This window comes from Camelina sativa, chromosome 2, assembly GCF_030686135.1.
Source record: "Camelina sativa cultivar CO46 ecotype springtype chromosome 2, ASM3068613v1".
NCBI classification, from domain to species: Eukaryota; Viridiplantae; Streptophyta; class Magnoliopsida; order Brassicales; family Brassicaceae; genus Camelina; species Camelina sativa.
Genome location: NC_141881.1, coordinates 19,652,823 through 19,672,267, shown reverse-complemented (window position 1 = coordinate 19,672,267; position 19,445 = coordinate 19,652,823). Strand labels below are relative to the sequence as shown.

Genomic DNA, 19,445 nt, shown 5'->3' with positions numbered 1-19,445 from the left:
AAGCTTCGAAAACCAACAACGAGGCGCCTGCTTGAGACCGTAAAGAGACTTGTGTAGACGGCAGACTTGTGTTTTATCAGCAGTACGGAAACCCGGAGGAGGACGAATGAAGACTTCCTCTTCCAAATCACCATGTAGAAAGGCATTATGGACATCCATTTGATGCACCTCCCAATCTCGAGAAACCACAACCTCCAAAAATGACCGCACCGTCGTCATCTTACAGACAGGTGCGAAAGTCTCTTTATAATCGAGACCCTCAGTCTGATGATTACCGAGAACCACAAGGCGAGCCTTGTAACGCTCAAGTGTTCCATCAGATCGGTATTTCAAAGTAAACACCCATTTGGAACCAAGGGCTTTCTTCCCTGGAGGCAAAGTTTCAACCGTCCACGTACCTTGGTCTTCAAGAGCTATGATTTCAACACGAACCGCTTCACGCCAATTTTCATCTTCGAAAGCCTCAGCATATGTGCGAGGAATAACACCCGCAGTGATCGCAGCAAGAAACGCACGATGATTGGCCAAGAACTGAGAACAATCCACATACGAGTCAATCGGATACCAACTAGATTCAAATAAAACATCCTCATGTTCCAAATGATTCGTGTTAGTCACGTAACCATCAAGACGTTTAGATTTAAACTTCTCACGACATCTTCTTCCCATAGGAGCAGCATCATCATTATCATCATCAACAGAAGAGATAATACACTCATAGGTCTCAGCAGAGACATCGGGAGAAACAGGGGATATCGGAGAAAACGAGTCATCACTCTCCGGTGAGGACAACGTAGGACTCACAGAAGGAGATGCCGGAGAAGAAACATTCGGTATAGTAGGATCAGTGATGATCCCCGAGACCTCAACACGAGGACTATCTGCAGGTGCAACTGCAGTAGGCAGAGTCGGAGCCAAAAATTCATCCTCATCATCCGGTATAGGAGAGCAAGGAGTCAAAAAAGTCAAGGGAGTAGGAGACTCCAAAGAATTCTTAGCAAAAGGATATTCATTCTCAAGAAACACAACATCACGGGATGTAGAAATCACACCACTCTCAAGATCATATATCTTCCAACCCTTCTTCCCGTAAGGGTAACCAAGAAAAACAGAGCGATTGCTCCGAGAAGCAAACTTATCGCCGCCATGTCGTTGATTATGTGCATAGCATAAGCAACCAAACACTCGTAAATGATTCATAGGCGGTAGTCTGTTGTAGAGCATCTCGAATGGAGTCTTACCTTGTAAAACCACTGTAGGCGTTCGATTAATTAAATAACCTGCAGTAAGAACACAATAGCTCCAAAACTTCACCGGAAGATGTGCTTGAAACCGCAAAGCCCGTGCAACATTAAGGATATGTCGATGTTTCTGTTCGACTCTCCCATTCTGTTGCGGAGTACCAACACAAGAGGTCTCGTGAATTATGCCTTTCTCGCGGAAAAAACCACCGAGACTGAGAAACTCGGATCCATTATCACTTCTAATGGTTTTGACTTGCTTGGCGAACTGTCGTTCAACCATAGAAATGTAATCGCGCAGAGTAGAGGCAGTATGAGACTTGTTTGGCAAGAGATACAGCCACACAGCACGAGAATAATCATCAACAATGGTGAGAAAAAATCGAGAACCACAGATTGCCGTTGTCCGATACGGACCCCATAAATCACAATGAACTAGATCAAAAACCGAAGAAGTTTTATTATTGCTCAAAGGAAAAGAGTCTCGTGTTTGCTTGGAACGAATACAAACGTCACATGTTTTGGAATCAAAAACATTACTACTACTACTAGAATCAGAAAACTGCATCAGCTCCATGGTCGTAGATGAGGGGTGTCCCAAACGACGGTGCCATACATCCTTAGGTTGGTGATCCAAAGCTCGTGTTACCGCTGCAGAGGCCATCCCTCGATAAAAATACAGACCATTGTCCTGTTCACCCGCTCCAATCACCGTCTGTGTGATGCGGTCCTGAACAATACAAATCTTATCAGATATCTGAAAGATACAGCTCCTATCTCTAGTTAACTGAGAAACCGATATAAGATGACATTTCAATCCATCAACAAAAAACACATTCAGTAACCGAAGATGAGACCCAAGTGAAACTGTCCCTTGCTTAGTCGAAATAGTGAACCGACCATCCGGCAATTTTATGAACATTGGTGCCATATCACAAACATCCGATAGAAAGTCAAGACTACCCGTCATGTGATTCGATGCACCGGTGTCAATGATCCAAGATTCAATGAAAAACTTACCCGAGAGATGATCATTAGTACTAGCTTTCCTTGTATTGAGCATCTCCTTTAGCTTTTTCCACTCTTGATCACTCAAACCACTAAAGCCCAAACGATCTGCCTCCGTGATCGATGTTGAGTCCACAAATGCTGGTGAGGAAGTCGCGACATGATGAACTTGTGACGTCTCAACACGCTTTGGAGGAAGAGTAGTCACCCGACGATCGACAGCAGAAGGATTAGAACCACCAGGCAGAATAGGTGGAAGTTTAGAACGTGGCCGATCGCCCCACCACCATGGATAACCGATCTTGCGAAAGCAATGATCAGCTAAATGTCCTTTTCGCCCACAACTCGTACATAACGCAGACGGATCACGTAATGGTGATGACACAGCCATACGAGGAGCACTTTGAACAGCAAAACTAGCTCCTTCATTCTGTGTTTCCAACAATCGACTAGCACGCTTAGATTCCTCATCTTGTGATACAACCTGATATGCCTCATCAACCGACGGAAGTGGATCACGGGAGAGAAGAGAAGACTTGACAGCTCCAAACAGACTCTCATCAAGCCCCATCAAGAATTGATGCAGCTTATCTTCTTCCCGTTCCTTAGCAATTTCTTCAACCGTCTTGGCACGTTGAAAATCCGCAAGACTCGTCCATAGCTTGGTCAGCGTCCCATAATATGCTTCAACAGCGGATCCTTTTTGCTGACAATTGGCCAATTCAGTCTTAATCCGTTGTACTCTCTGTCCATTCTTAACAGAAAATCGCTTTTGTATTTGAGACCATAGGTCATGAGCAATTTCATGATGAGACAAAGAGCTGCTCAAATCCGGTGCCACCGTGAGTCTGATCCAAGAAACCACCATGGCATTATTTGCCCACCAGTCTTCAAGATCATCGGAATCATCATTAGGTTTAGGGATAGTACCATCCACAAAACCAAATTTCTTTCTTGCCCGTAAAGCAAGTCGAAGGTTCATCGCCCACTCATCATAGTTAGGGCCACGAAGTTGCGGTTGTGATATCACAGACCCGGGATTATCTCCTGCAGAGAGATCATATGGATCGATCCGACGCCGTGCCGATTCAACCCGTGCCTTGGATCCGGAAGATAGAGATGAACTCATCTTAGAAGCAGAGTCTTCTTCTGACATGATTTAAGATATGTATACCGACAGAATGATCGAGTATACTAAGGTCAAGAAAGAAGAAATGAAACAAAGAATTTAAGCTTTAAGAGGTATGGGTATAGAGGATCGAAGAACCTAAAATTTTAGGTTTGCTCTGATACCATGTCAAAAACCTTATTCGGTATAAAAGGTTTTCTTATTTTTCAAGTTGTGTAGGCGAAGCCTTATATACAAGTACAATATTTAATCTAATACCAAAGTATGGAAATAACCCAAATATACAACATGTTTATGTTAATTACATAGATGATGAGCCCTGGCTCATAATAGTATGTGCTAATTAGTTTGTTTTTAAATGATTGAATGAGTCAGAACATTTGTTGTCTTGTCCGAGAAGTAAACATGTCAAAATAACTTAAATGAAACAAATATAAAGCTCTTTTATGTCAAGGAGAGATTTAAAAATTTAAACATGTTAAACAGTGTTTATTGACAAAGGAGGAATTAGACAAGTTTTGATCATAACACGGTTAACAATAAATTATTAGTCCGTATAAAGCACGTTATTGGTTTAAAAATACTTAAACGTAACTAACAATCAATTCCATTAAGGCATTAACACTGTATTCACGCGTAGGCAGGCGTAGCTTAGCGTGCGTGCAAGTTCGTTTAGATTAATGTGATCTATCCAAATTTCATAGGAGTTTGTGGAATTTTTTGTATGTTTTTAAACTGTCAAAAACTCAAAATCAGAGTTTGACTTCACTTTCATTGGAAAAATATTAGTAGTATTTTGGAATGATTTTAATACTTGGAAAACTTTAAAATAACTTATTAAAGTCTATAAACATAATACTTAATACATGACCAGCAGCATCGATCTTGATTCTTGAAAATAAATTAAAGCCCTATGGTTCTATAAATTAGACACTAAACCAAACCAAATGTGTAATAATAATGTATCCAAATCTTAATATCACGTCAGTTGCCAGGTGAGATATAACAACGACAAAAAAAAGGCATTACTTACACCATCAAATGAACCACTTGGATAGTTGCATGTACCATCAACGGATATTCGGATCTACCCAATTGCATTTCACTTTTAAGATCCGAACCCGAAAGCAACAGATTCCTCTTTTAATTAATTTGTGAATTTTTAATACTTTTTGGTCTTTCTTTTCATACACGTCACCGACCGGACCTGTCTTTTGACAATCTCTCCTCCACTGTCTTAAATGAAACAGAGCACTCTTCCGATTTTAATTTTCATTTCTCCCATTGAAAATTAAAAATCAAAAATCAAATCTTTCTTCTTTCATACGATACATTCCCATTTAATCCAAGTTTTGAAACTATTAAAAATTTGTTCCCTTCTCTTTGGATTTCGAATTTGTTCTGATTCCTTTCTCCGATTTTGCCATCTAAATATAAACCCTAATTTTCGACTCAAGTTTCTCAATTTCATCTCAGAAACCCCCAAATTTCGTATTTTTTCGATTGGGTTTTCTAATTCTCCGATGAAGATTTATCTGATTCTCCTTCTCCGATGATTCGATTCTCGAGTACCCATCCGAAATCGAGAGCATGCACAAGAAAGCTGCCGAAGAAGATGTCGATTTGCATTGCACGACCTGGAGATTCGCGGCGGAGATGAACAATCTCGCCCCGTGGAAATCGATTCCGGCTGAGTGTGCCGATTACGTGAAGAACTACGTCATGGGTAAAGGCTACGCTACCGATTTGGAGAGAGTCTCTGAGGAAGCTTTGATCTTTGCCAACAGCGTCGAATTCTCCGGCGACGGCAAAGATATTTGGGTTTTCGATATCGATGAGACCCTCTTGTCTAATCTTCCTTATTACATTGATCATGGCTTTGGGTATACAACTTTTTATCTCATACTTGGTTCTGTTTATGTATGTTTGTTGTGTGTTCGTTCATGTGGTTAGAATAATAATAACTTGATTTGTTGGTTCTGTTTTGGGTGTTTTTCTTTTTGTAGGTTGGAGCTTTTTGATCACTCGGAGTTTGATAAATGGGTAGAGAGAGGAGTGGCACCAGCTATAGCACCAAGCTTGAAGCTTTACCAAAGAGTGGTTGATTTGGGGTACAAAGTTTTCTTGCTTACAGGGAGGAAAGAGAGTCACAGGCTTGTTACTGTTGAAAACCTCATCAATGCTGGTTTCCAGAACTGGGACAAGCTTATCCTCAGGTAATAACAACCAAACCTTACTCGTAGAAACGATATTGTAGCTCTTGGATTTTAACTTTTAAGTATAGATGTTCTCTAGGTCCTGCAATGAGTTTAGTTTGTTTTGCAATGGTTAATGCTAGTTTTGATCTGTGGAGATAGCTTTGAAGTGTAAATGTTTCTTAGGTCTTGCAATGAGTTAGTTTGTTATGCAAAGGTTGATGCTAGTTTTGATCTCTGGAGATGGTTTTAGAGAACATACGATCGTCAGTTTCATACAAAGTTTGCATTAGTTCATTGGCATTTGCGATCTTTTGTTTATTTCTTTGGCGTTTTATGTAATGTGCAGATCTCCAGAGGAACAGCACAAGATGGCGACACTATACAAATCTGAGAAGAGAGATGAGATGGTGAAAGAGGGATACAGGATTAGAGGCAATTCAGGTGATCAATGGAGTGATTTGTTGGGTACCTCCATGTCTCAACGATCCTTCAAACTTGCTAATCCAATGTATTATATCCCCTGAAGAGTGTGTGAAGACAAGAGAGCTTTATTTGAGGAACGTATATAAAACATTTCGAAAAATTGTATAGAACTATTAGAGCAATCAAAGTGTTTTAAAAGTTGGATTGCTTTCGCTTGTTACTTGTCCAGCAATTAAATGTACTAATGACAGAGGAAGGCAACACTTGCGATGACATTGCCTTCCTTTTCTTATAATTGAAAAAAACCGATACATTGGAGTAAAGATTGGTTTACTGGTTTAGTTCAGAAAGTATGAATATTATTTGTGGGCACGGGATAGGAATATGGATAGTATTTGTTGATTAAAAACTCTCAAAGAACAAAAGTCATAACATATTTTGCTTGCTTATTAATTACATACATAAACATACTAGTATATATGTTAATATATACTCGATCAGTATCATCATTATCAATTCCCTAATTAATTAGATAAAGATCTCCAAATCCTAAACAAAACAATCTATAAATAATTTTTCTTATTGTGTCCAATATAAACATGTATATTCAGATCATCATTATCAATTTTATAGAGATCTCAGAATCCTAAACGAAAGTAATTAATGTAAATATGATTTCCTACTATATGTTGTTATCACAAATCAGAGATTACGACCTAATTTTTTGGTTCAATAAGGAAATGATTGTACTAATACACATAATTACACAACCACTAGTTCACTATATAAACAGACCATGTTAACACAAACAACATTCACAACTTACAAAACAACACTTTCATTATTTAGGAAAAAAAGAAAAAAAGTTGTATCATCTAGCTAAGAGAGAAAAGAAATGGAGGGCAAAAGAGTGGCAATGTTGGTTGTTGTAACAGTAGTCATGATGATAGGGAACCTTTTGACTCAAACAGAGGCTGTCCCATTTGAGTGATGTTATCCGATTTGTCTTAAGGAATGTAAAGCTGGGTCAAAGTTTCCAGCGTTTTTGAAATGTCCATTTAAGTGTGTGAAAACATGTCTTCTACCACCATCTCTTTCTTCCAAAAAAGTTCATGGTTCTGAATATTTCTGCAAACTCGGTTGTGCATCTCATTGTGTTTCTCATTCTTCCCTCCAAAATCTGAGTAAGTATTTTCCCTTTATTTTTCTTATTCTTCAAATGGATAACCATAGATGTAGTTGAGATTTTGATATTATGTATTTTAATTGACATAATGTTTAATGGTTTTGGTTGGTGTTTGTGTGTTATGAACAGATGTGAAAAGAGTATCAGCTTGTGTGGAATCATGCTCAAACAAGTGTACCAAGAAATGTGAGAAGTGATATTAGTATTATTCTTTATGTCTAAATAAAAAAAAATAAAAACTATTCGTTTTGTATCAATTTAATATATAAATCTAAAGAATTTTTTTCTTGCAATTCTATATATTTGTGTTACAAAGAAAATTAATTGATATAAAAGGAAAATAAAAAGCTAAATTAGAGAAAAAAAATCAACTGATACCAACTGCAGGATCAAACAAAAGCTGTATTACGAGAAGAGAATCTAATCATCCCTGTATCGTTCATGCAATATAACACATAAATAAATGCATTAGCTTAATTTAATTTTGTAGCATTTTCTAGTATTACTAATCGCAGCAAACGATGATTTTCGGGTAATTCTCCGGGAGAATTCTGCCGGCGGTTTATGACTCATGTGTTATTTAATCCTCCGTTCACTCTATAATTAGGCTATTTTATTTTACTTTATTTTCATATCTAAAACTTTTTCATACCTTTTTTTATTTTTTATTTTCTTTCTAAATATAGTGTTCTTTCAATCTCCACGTGAGAGTCTCTAAACAAAAAGCACATTTCTGCTGAAATCAGACAGAGACGATCAGATCCCATTTTGTCTTTGGCACAAGAACCAATCCCACCCAACGAGTTTTGGAAATCAGAAAATGAGCGAGCTTCCCGTGAACGCTAATAAGAAACCCAAACTCATAGAAGAAGAAGAAGAAGAAGAAGAAGAAGAAGCTAATGTGTCTTGCAGAGAAGAGCAAGAAGAAGTCCTTGTCGCTTTAGTAGAGCATCGTTCTAATGAAATCGATCGTATCAACCATCACATATCTAATTACCAAACCAAGGTCTCTCTCTCTCTCTCTCCCCCTCCTCAAAGTTTACAATTCTTTCGCTTTTATTTTGCTTTTTGTGATTTGATTGATTAGTGGGTTTCTTCAGCTTATTGAAGCAGAGAAGAGTTTGCAGAATTCAAAAGCTAAGTTAGCTCAACTTCGTGGAGACGTTTCTTCAATTCCATCTAATAGTGTTAAGAAAGATGATAAACCATTGAAGACTTTGAGGAATGTGAGTGAAGAAGACTATCCATCTCCATCACCTAGCAAGACTTTAAGGCCCTGTGATAGCTCTGATCATCCTAGAAGTAGTAGTACTAATAGTGTTTCCAAGGCTAAGACTGTTGTTGTTAAGCAAAGATCTGAACCATCTCGTGATAGTCCAAATGTTAAAGATAGAGGGACGAAGAGAAAATTTAGTAAGCACTTCTTGAACATTAGTTTTTTTCTTGTAATATATTTGAGGCTTTTTTTAATGTTGACTGGTTTTGTTGTGTCTTTGTTATTGCAGAGCAAAAGGAGCACAAAGAATTGATTCGGTTGATAGCTAGAAATTCTTCACCAACTACAATCAAGTGTCATACCAGCAATCAGATCTCTAGTCAGCACAAGAGGAAATTAAGAAGCTTGATTCTGTGTCCTGTAAATGAACAGCTGTTTGCAACAAGGTACAAGACTACAAGACTCATTAGTCTGCTGTTGGGATTAAAAAAATGGGTTCTGTAATCTAATCTGTCGTTCTGTTTTCTTGTATCATTAAGTTCTCTGGATGGAATGGTCAGTTTATGGCAACTGCAGCCTGGAAGGTGAGTGTTTCTCCCACTTTGTTCCCTTGTGTCAGTGTATCGTAGTGATATTAGTTTGAGACTAGCATCTTATTGAAAGTGAGATTTAGTACAGAGAAGCTATTTGTAGCTATTTGTATTAAGGATTGATCTTTAGATTTATGGCCTCAGATTTGAATAGAATTAGATGTATTGACATAAGAACCTCAAACCCTGCCCCTTGCTTAAAGTTGAGATGGAAAGAAGAAAAACTAACGGCTTAGTATCTTTGCCTATCAAAACTGCTTGTTAGATAACTGGGTGTTCTTTTTGTTGTCTTTATTGTTTCTATACTAAACACAAGGATTAAACAAATGGAATAGGTTTGTTAGAAAGGGTTAGTATATTTAGTTAACAGAACGCATGTAGCAAATGTACCAATTTGTTATAGATCCCCAGCTCTATCTAGATAGAGATTCAAAATTTAAATGTTTCATCAAAATTAGGAAGAAACTATGTAAACCTGATTGAGAGAGCTTGTGTCTTTTCATGTAGGGAATATATCTCTTTTGATATCTTCTATTGATTTGCGGTCCATTTAATTGGCAGATTGGCTGCATCATTGCTTAGTACCACTGACTGTATGTCTCGAAAACAAAGGAGATGGGCAGAAGATATGGCCTGGCACCCATCTGGGAACACCCTTTTCTCTGTATACACAGCAGACGATGGTGATTCTCAGATATCAATCCTAAATTTGAACAAGACACGCGGGGTAAGATGTTCCTGCACCACATTAGTTGATAAAGAAAAGACATAGACAACACAACAGACTAGTATTTTGCTTTTGGAGAGTATCTCAAACTAGGATGTACTTTTCTTTTTGTGTTGGTGAAGGTTACTTTCCTGGAGAATAAGCCTCACGTAAAAGGGATCATCAACAACATAAAGTTCATGCCTTGGGAAAATACATGCTTTGTCACCGGGGGAAGTGATCATGCTGTTGTACTATGGAACGAGAGTGATGATGAAGAAAACAAATGGAAGTCGAAAACTTTACACAGGAATCTACATTCAGCTGCTGTAATGGGAGTGGACGGGATGAGGAACAAGAATGTTGTTTTATCAGTTGGTGCAGACAAGAGAATATGTGGGTTTGATGTTCAAGTTGGTAGAGCAGACTACAAGCATCAAATAGACTATAAGTGCATGAGTGTTCTCTCCAATCCTTGTGACTTCAATCTTTTCATGGTTCAGTCAGGGTAAGAAGAACTAACTTGTCAAATATGATTTTCATTTTTGCTAGAGTTTTCATTAACAAAAGATTGTCGACATTGTAATGTCAGGGAACCAGAGAAACAGCTTCGACTGTTTGATATCAGGTTAAGGAAAACCGAACTCCATTCGTTTGGGTGGAAGCAAGACAGCAGTGAGTCACAATCAGCTTTAATAAACCAGTCTTGGTCTCCTGAGGGTTTATACATAACCTCTGGCTCAGTCGACCCGGTCATCCATGTTTTTGACATCAGGTAACATCTCTGTTCATTTGGGTTAAATAAAGATCATGCTTTTACATTGGATTGTGATTTGATTCACTTGTGGTATAGGTACAATGCTCGTAAGCCGACACAATCAATAAAAGCGCATCAGAAACGAGTGTTTAAAGCGGAATGGCATTACTCTCAGCCACTTCTCATCTCAATATCTTCTGATCTCAACATTGGTCTGCACAAGATCTCATGAAACTTTTGACCTCTAGCATGTCTTTGTTCCTCATTTCTTATTAACTGAGGATACAGGTTCAGGGTGGCGTAATATTTTATCAGTCATCATACCAATTCTTAGTTTTAGACATAAACATCATTTACATGTGGATTCAATAAAAGGTTTTACATTCAATTTTATAAATGATTCGTTTATTTAAATCGTGATTTCACAAAGTAAGTATTGATTTAACCAAGTACAGTGTACTTTTACTTCAGAAAGAAAGAACAAAAAAAAAACGTAATAAAAACTCAACCTTTTTAGTGAAAACATAGAAGAAGAAACTTCCAAATTCTAAATCGCTCTAATTTGAGATTTTAGCTGTCCTCCTCCATGTGAGAGCGAAAGGGTTTAACCGTTTAAGAGAGATGAAAAGAATCTCCATTAACGTCTCCGGAATCAGAAGATTCTGCGTCACCTCTCTCTCCTCATCTTCCGCTTCAACCCTCACTGGTAAAAGTTTCTTCTTTGTATCCGAATCCCACATTTCTGTAGATTCCATATCTGGGGGTTTTCTAATTATCATCAATCTCCAGTTTGATGGTGTTTACATAGCTTTTTGGGTTAGTTCGTGTAAAAAGTTTCTCTCTTTTTGTAATTTGGGACTATTTGGTGACTAAGATTTGATGATTCGATTTGTCGCTGCAATTCACGCTATAAAGTTTCATGCTTTTGCTTGTAGATCATCGGATATTGAAACAAGTTCTTGAATCATGCAAAGCTCCTTCAAATTCCAAATGCGTTCTTCAAGCACATGCTCAGATCTTTAAACTTGGGTATGGAACATATCCATCTCTTCTTGTCTCCATGGTTGCAGCTTACAGACGCTGCAACCGTTCATATTTTGCTCGCCGGCTTCTTCTTTGGTTCCTCTCTTTGTCTCCTGGTATTTGTAACACGAACCTAATCATTGAGAGTCTTATGAAAATCGGAGAGCACGGTTTGGCTAAGAAGGTTCTTCGTAACGCTACTGATCAGAATGTGATTACTTGGAACTTGATGATTGGTGGTTATGTTAGAAATGTTCAGTACGAAGAAGCTTTGAAAACTCTTAAGGTTATGCTTAGGTTTTCGGATATTAAACCGAATAAGTTCAGTTTCGCTTCTGCTTTAGCTGCTTGTGCCCGTCTTGGAGATCTACACCATGCAAAGTGGGTGCATTCTCTGATGATTGATGCCGGGATCGAACTTAATACAATATTGTCTTCTGCACTTGTTGACGTGTATGCAAAGTGTGGAGATATAGAAACTTCGAGGGAGGTTTTCTATAGTGTTAAACGGAGCGATGTGTCGATTTGGAACGCGATGATCACTGGTTTTGCTACTCATGGACTAGCCACAGAAGCAATCAGAGTGTTTTCAGAGATGGAAGCTGAACATGTTTCACCAGACTCAATAACATTTCTTGGGATTCTAACAGCGTGTAGCCATTGCGGTTTGCTTGAAGAAGGGAAAGAGTACTTTGGTCTAATGAGTCAGCGGTTTTCCATACAGCCAAAGTTAGAGCACTACGGTGCTATGGTTGATCTGTTAGGCAGAGCAGGACGGGTCAAAGAAGCGTATGAGTTGATAGCGTCAATGCCGATAGAGCCAGATGTGGTGATATGGAGGTCTCTTCTTAGTTCCTCCAGAACTTACAAGAATCATGAGCTAGGAGAAATCGCTATACAGAACCTTTCAAAGGCAAAGAGTGGAGACTATGTGTTGCTTTCGAACATCTACAGCTCCACTAAGAAATGGGAAAGCGCTCAGAAGGTCAGAGAGTTGATGACTAAGGAAGGAATCCGTAAAGCCAAAGGAAAGAGTTGGGTGGAGTTTGGAGGTGTGATACATCGGTTTAAGGCAGGAGATACATCTCATATAGAAACAAAGGCTATATACAAAGTATTAGAAAGTTTGATACAGAGAACTAAGTCTGAAGGGTTTGTGTCTGACACTGATTTGGTGTTGATGGATGTCTCTGAAGAAGAGAAAGAAGAGAACTTGAATTACCACAGTGAAAAGCTCGCGTTGGCGTATGTGATATTGAAGAGTAGTCCAGGGTCAGAAATCAGAATACAGAAGAATATACGGATGTGCAGTGATTGCCACAACTGGATAAAACAAGTGTCGAAGTTGTTGAATAGAGTGATTATAATGCGGGATCGGATACGGTTTCATAGGTTTGAAGATGGCTTGTGTTCTTGCAGAGATTATTGGTAAAAAAAGATATATATAGGCTACAAACGCTATTTTTATCTGCATTCTTTGTTCGCAAACTCGTAAAAGGGGAACGATCAAGAAACCAAACACGGCTGGAACTTTTAAAGCACAGTTTCAGGTTTTATGGTACATTGTCTTGAAGACATGGAGCTGAATAATCAGATACATTCTGAAATATCTTTGAATATCATCGTTTTGGTCTCTGTTGAAAGTTTTGGGAGGTTGATGATGTTGGGAATTTAAAAGTTTTAGGACCAATTTGGAATAATTAGTGTAGTTAAACTGGTGATTTACCATTACATCCTACTCATTTGGCAGTTATGTCTCCTGGATCGGAGGGTATAGGGGTAAAAAATAAAAATTTATTTTAATTGGGTTAAAAAAAAATCCGACCTGCCGGAATCGAACCAGCGACCTAAAGATTATCTGTTTCAATCAATTACAGTCTTCCGCTCTGCCAACTGAGCTAAGGTCGGATTGTTATATATATTCAACTACTTTTTATATTATATTATTATATTCCTTTATGGTTGTTTATACAAAAGGAGGTATTTGCAACATCTTGTTGGAAAAACTCAATTCCTTCCTTCTCTTAAAAACAAAACTCTAATATCAAAATTTGTTGTAACTACAATGAATGTTGACAAATATTTTCAACATCATAATACTATGCGAAAGCTGATTCCTGGATTCACATGCAATATGAAGAGGACACATATTAATTGATGGAAGTCTCAATTTTAGTCTTGGTATAACATCAGTCGAGATGTCAGATAGTTTTGGGCCTTTGGCTTTAACATAATGGATGTAATTCTCAAGATCACAAGGACAAATACGAGATACTGTTCAAGAACTATGAAAACCCTGAAAGTTCATTGATACAGAAAAAAGAAGAAAAAAGAAACAGAAATGATTGGCCAATCTTTGTTCAAAAAGACATGAGAACACTTGAGGGAAGCAAAAAAAACATAAATGAATGAAAAGGTATTTGATGTTAACTATATAATAGACTACTATATCATCTCTTTCTTTTTGTCTTTTGCCTCTTGCAACTACTGGAAAACCTTACTGGAGATTTGCACCGAGCTTGGAACATAAGAGCACATAAGTTTCCAACTTTTGTTTTCTCTAAGATCCACTTCTTTGTAGTATCCATTCTCACCAACCACGTAAGCTTTGTATTTCGTCGACGCTTTTGTGTCTACATAAAAGAACATTGCTGCTTTCTTCTTCTCGTCGACGAAGAAACTCCCATATAGACACTGATATATGTCAGCCAACGGCATATTGTGCTCAATTTTTAAAAAGTTCCTCCAAGACACTATATTATGATCAATCTTAGTTGTAATCCATATTCCAATTTCATATATATTCCACTTATGAAATAACACTGCAAGCTTTTCTTCTCCAACAACAGATAGCTGTACATCATCTATAGGAACAGAGTGAAATGGAAGAGGGAGACGCGGTCCAAATGTCTCACTTGTGAAACCAAAACAGACTAAAAATTCTTCAGTCGTCTCTTTCAGACTTCTCGTGGCAATTAAGTAAGTATTTCCTTTCAAGTTAACACCCGGGCGACATTTATAACGGTCGGTAGTGACACCAAGAAACCTCCATGAGCTACACTTAAAATCGTAGATTTCATACTTTTCATGAGACCGTGGGTGATGCAACTTCAAGATTTTGTGGTTGTTGTTGCTGTCGTATCCTATAGCAAACGTGTCTACTACTAATCCGAACTCATTTCTAGGACGTTGGATCCACCTGATTTGACCCAAATATGGGTTCCAAACCACGAGCCTCCAGTCTTTCTCAGTGACGCATAACAATAAGCCATCACAATGATACACTTCAGATATTTTAACTTGATTGAGTTTACCTATTTGCTTTATAGATGAATCTACCAAGTCTTTGTGGTTATGGAGATTGACGTTCATTAAACAAGCCTTTGAATGACATATCATGACCGCCATAGCCTCCTTGGCTTCTTTACCATAATACTTCTTTGTTAAGCTCGGATCTTTCGATAAATTATTCCATCGTTTACATGTAGATCTCACTGCTCTCAAAGATATTATTGGAACCCTAGAGAGTATCTCTTCTACTAAATCCAGAGGAAGATCGGACATCGCCGTCATTGTTTCAAATAGAGATTAGGGTTTTCAGCTTTCACCCTTGCACTTGCACACACGAGTCTTTTTTTCAGTGTTCAAGAAAGCGCTAGGCGTTAACTAGGCGGTGATGCAACGCCTAGCGCCTAGAACGCCTAATCGGAATTTAGACGGTTTTAGGCGGTTTAGGCGTTTACATTATAAACTATTATATATCTGATATTATATACAAAATATATATAAAAATAATAAAAATATTAAATCAAAAACAGAAAAATAAATAAAAATATTATTTTAATTCATTTTAAATAACATATTAAACATTTATAATTATGTTTATAGAAGTAAACTTTAAATATTTTAAATTTGTGCAATTAAAATTTTAAAAATACACTAAAATGATGATACTACAATTTTAGGCGGTCAAAGCGGTCGTCTAGGCGGTGCTATAGCGCCTAGCGCCTAGACGGGGCAGAGGCGGACGCCTAGAACGCTTTTTCGAACACTGCTTTTTTTAATATAAAAAGTAAAAAAAAATTTATGAAAAAATAAAATAATATGTAGGTAATTGTAAACTCCAAATTTAGTTTCTGATCAGCAAAACCTTTAACTACATAGAAGTAACATACTAACATACCAGTCTTGTTCAAAAGGGCATCATGAGAAGAACACATGAGGGAAGAGAAGAAAACATAAATGAATGAAAAGGTATTTTTGTTAACTATATAATAAATATACTAATAATTCTCTTTTACCTTGGTGGATCTCACTATTTCTATTAGATTTCTTGCTTATTTCAAATAGAGATTAGGGTTTTCAGCTTTCACGCTTGCACTTGCACACACGAGTCTTTTTATTTTTATATAAAAAGTACAAGAAAATTTACTAAAAAATAAAATAATATGTAGGTAAACCGTTAACAAAAAAAAAAATCACAACTACAAACAGAAGATTCTGTAGAGCTAGTGCAGAGCTAGTCGCGATGGTGCAATCCCCTGACAAATGGCCCGTCTTCTCTAATTTGCTGGACGATTTCGGATGGCTTCGTTCATTTCTACCCTCCTTTCACTCTTGCCAGGATTTCGCGTACTTCAAATGTAAGGACAATTAATTGTCTAGCTCGTTCTTCGAGATCTTTAGTTTCCAAAACATTTTTTGTAAACTCTTTCCCTTCGGGTTGGGCTAGTTATTTTCTAATTAATGTTTGGTTAAAAAAAAAATAATACAAGATTCTGTTCATGGAGCAAATCAGGTAATTGTAAATTCGAAGTTTAGTTTCTGATCAGCAAAACCTATAACTACATGGAAATAACATACCAGTCTTGTTCAAAAGGACATCATGAGAAGAACACACGAGGGAAGAGAAGAAAACATAAATAACTGAAAAGGTATTTTTGTGAATTATATAATAAATATACTAATAATTCTCTTTTACCTTGGTGGATCTCATTTCTATTACCTTTCTTGCTTGTTATCTCTTTTGTTGTAGTTTGATCCGGGTGTGGTGCACTTGTTTAAGCAACATATTTTTGGTTATGTTTCCTCCTATGTAAATTAGTTAGTTAATTGTATCATGTTCTCTCTAGTATGGAGTACCCAAACCTTATAACTTAATTTAATGGAGTGTTTGTTGACAAAAAAGAAAGTTCTCTTTTGCATCTTGCAAGTACTGGAGCTTTATTGGATCTGCACCGAACTTGGAACATAAGGAGAACACATAGGCTCACATCACATATATATAGTTTCACCGAGATCCACTTCTTTGTAGTGTCCACCCTCTCCGACCATGTAAGCTTTGAAGTTTCCCCAGTCGATGTACTTTAAAGAAACCAAACACGGCTAGAACTTTTAAAGCACAGGTTTCAGTTTTTTTTATGGTACATTGATTTGATGATCAGATACAACATTCTAAATAGTAAAATATCTTAGATGTGGTCTTATTGTTGGAAGTTTTGGGAGGTTGATTTTGAGAATTTAAAATTTTTAGGACTAATTTGGAATAAATAGAATTGGTGATTATCATTTTATCCTACTCAGGTGGCAGTTATGTGTCTTATTAGATCAGAAGGTATAATTGTTAAAAAAACATAAAAATGAGAGAAAAAATATCCGACCTGCCGGAATCGAACCAGCGACCTAAAGATTATCTGTTGTAAACAACTACAGTCTTCCGCTCTACCAACTGAGCTAAGGTCGGTTTGTTGCAAGTCTTCAACAAATTTTAAATATAACATCATATTTCTTTATAGTTTATACGAACTGTATTGGTAGAGAGGTCAAGATACATTGATGAAATGAAAGTCTCAGTTTTAGTCTTTGTATTTAAACAACATCTCAGGTTATATCCAGATGCAAAGAGAGTTTTAGGCCTTTAATTTGGCTTTAACATGTGATACATATATAATCACAAAAAGAGAACTTGAGGAGTATGGACGTAATTCTCAAGATCACAACCACAAATACAAGCTAGATTCTGTTTAAGAACCATGAAAACCATGAAAGTTCATTGATACAGGAAAAAAATATATTTAGAAACAAAAATAATTGAACAGTCTTGTTCAAAAAGATGAGAACGCGTACGCTTAAGATATATGTATGAATGAAAAAGGTATTTGATGTAAACTATATAATAGACTAATATATCATCTCTTTCTTTTTGTCGTCTTTTGCCTCTTGCATATACTGGAGATTTGCACCGAACTTGGAACATAAGAGCACATAAGTATCCAACTTTTGTTTTCTCTAAGATCCACTTCTTTGTAGTATCCATTCTCACCAACCATGTAAGCTTTGTAGTTCATCCACGCTTTTTTGTCTGCATAAATAAACATTGCTGCTTTCTTCTTCTCGTCGACGAAGAAACTCCCATATAGAAACCGATATATGTCAGTCAACGGCATATTGTGCTCAATTTTTGAAAAGTTCCTCCACGACACTATATTGTGCTCAATCTTAGTTGTAATCCATATTCCAAATTCATATGTATTCCACTTATGAAAAAACACTGCAAGCTATAACTTGGCTCAAACTTGAGCTATGATCATTACAATCTCTCACCGGATTACACTTGGAACCACTCTCAAGCTTTCTCACTCACCAACCCAATCAACCTCTCTCTCTCTCTCTAACTCTCTCGTCACGCTCTCGCTCTTCTGTTACAACTCTAACAAACTCGTGACTCTCTCAACACCATCGTAACAAGAGAATAAAGAGGAAGAAGAAGATACGGAGACTAAAAGCTGAAGACCCTTTTACCCCTCCAGTTGTGACTATTTACTAACACCCACGACATGTGCTTCTCACGTGCAGGTGGAGTAATCCTTGAGTCGAACCTTCTTGATGCTTCAGTGTCTTATCCACACTTCCTATGTAACAGAGACGATCGTATGACACAAACCTACACTTTTCTTCTCTAACAACAGATAGCTGTACATCATCCCTAGGAACAGAGTGAAATGGAAGAGGGAGACGCGGTCCAAATGTCTCACTTGTGAAATCAAAACAGACTAAACATTCTTCGTCTCTTTCAAACTTCTCATGGCAATTAAGTAAGTATTTCCTTTCAAGTTAACACCTGGGCGACATTTATAATGGTCAGTAGTGACACCAAGAAACCTCCATGAGCTAGACTTAAAGTCGTAGATTTCATACTTTACATTGAGACCATGTGGAGTGCAACTTCAAGATTTTGTGGTTGTTGTTGCTGTCGTATCCTATAGCAAACTTGTCTATCATTAATAAGAACTCGTTTCTAGGACGTTGGATCCACCTGATTTGACCTAGATATGGGTTCCAAACCATGAGCCTGGTCAAGTCTTTCTCAGTGACGCATAACAATAAGCCATCACAATGATACACTTCAGATATTTTAACTTGACTGAGTTTACCTATTTGCTTTATAGATGAATCTACCAAGTCTTTGTGGTTATGGAAATTGACGCTCATTAAACAAGCCTTCCAATGACATATCATGACCGCCATAGCCTCCTTGGCTTCTTTACCATAATACTTCTTTGTTAAGCTCGGATCTTTCGATGAATCATTCCATCGTTTACATGTAGATCTCACTGCTCTCAAAGATGTTATTGGAACCCTAGAGAGTATCTCTTCTACCAAATCCAGAGGATGATCGGACATCACCGTCATTGTTTCAAACAGAGATTAGGGTTTTCACCTTTCACGCTTGCACTTGCACACACGACTCTTTTTTCATATATAAAAAGGAAAAAAAAATTACGAAAAAAGAAAATAATATGTACGGAGCCCGTTAACAAAAATATAAAGATAAGAGAAAGATAAATAAATGTTAACAAACAGAAAAAAAAAAAAAAAAAACACAGAGATCACAAGTACTACAAAATACAAGATTCTGTTCGATAACATTCTGCATGTGATGTGAGTCATACTGAAACTCTTTAATAA

The 19,445-nt window shown here is 37.3% G+C and overlaps 3 protein-coding genes, 1 non-coding gene and 3 pseudogenes across 4 annotated transcripts; 4 read left to right on the top strand and 3 right to left on the bottom strand.

The window, feature by feature from the left end:
• Positions 1-4,329: 4,329 nt before the first annotated feature.
• Positions 4,330-6,322, top strand: LOC104725885 (acid phosphatase 1). Its single transcript, XM_010444639.3, has 3 exons — positions 4,330-5,261; positions 5,385-5,594; positions 5,923-6,322. The coding sequence occupies exons 1-3, from the start codon at positions 4,969-4,971 to the stop codon at positions 6,098-6,100; spliced, it is 681 nt and encodes a 226-aa protein (XP_010442941.2). The 5' UTR covers positions 4,330-4,968; the 3' UTR covers positions 6,101-6,322.
• A 587-nt stretch (positions 6,323-6,909) lies between these two features.
• LOC109125000 (thionin-like protein 2) lies at positions 6,910-7,478 on the top strand (annotated as a pseudogene).
• Positions 7,479-7,677: 199 nt separating this feature from the next.
• On the top strand, positions 7,678-10,868 carry LOC104725878 (uncharacterized). The gene is made up of 8 exons (XM_019235375.2): positions 7,678-8,191; positions 8,286-8,598; positions 8,691-8,847; positions 8,941-8,985; positions 9,553-9,718; positions 9,841-10,205; positions 10,290-10,472; positions 10,551-10,868. The coding sequence occupies exons 1-8, from the start codon at positions 8,006-8,008 to the stop codon at positions 10,684-10,686; spliced, it is 1,551 nt and encodes a 516-aa protein (XP_019090920.2). The 5' UTR covers positions 7,678-8,005; the 3' UTR covers positions 10,687-10,868.
• Positions 10,869-10,924: 56 nt separating this feature from the next.
• On the top strand, positions 10,925-13,230 carry LOC104725868 (pentatricopeptide repeat-containing protein At5g50990-like). Its single transcript, XM_010444616.3, has 2 exons — positions 10,925-11,160; positions 11,390-13,230. The coding sequence occupies exons 1-2, from the start codon at positions 11,076-11,078 to the stop codon at positions 12,907-12,909; spliced, it is 1,605 nt and encodes a 534-aa protein (XP_010442918.1). The 5' UTR covers positions 10,925-11,075; the 3' UTR covers positions 12,910-13,230.
• A 731-nt stretch (positions 13,231-13,961) lies between these two features.
• LOC104752668 (putative F-box protein At5g51000 pseudogene) lies at positions 13,962-15,050 on the bottom strand (annotated as a pseudogene).
• Positions 15,051-17,131: 2,081 nt separating this feature from the next.
• TRNAY-GUA (transfer RNA tyrosine (anticodon GUA)) lies at positions 17,132-17,220 on the bottom strand. Its single transcript is given in 2 exon segments — positions 17,132-17,167; positions 17,184-17,220. It is a non-coding gene; the product is annotated as a tRNA-Tyr (tRNA).
• A 445-nt stretch (positions 17,221-17,665) lies between these two features.
• Positions 17,666-19,169, bottom strand: LOC147948895 (putative F-box protein At5g51000 pseudogene; annotated as a pseudogene).
• Between the last annotated feature and the right edge of the window lie 276 nt (positions 19,170-19,445).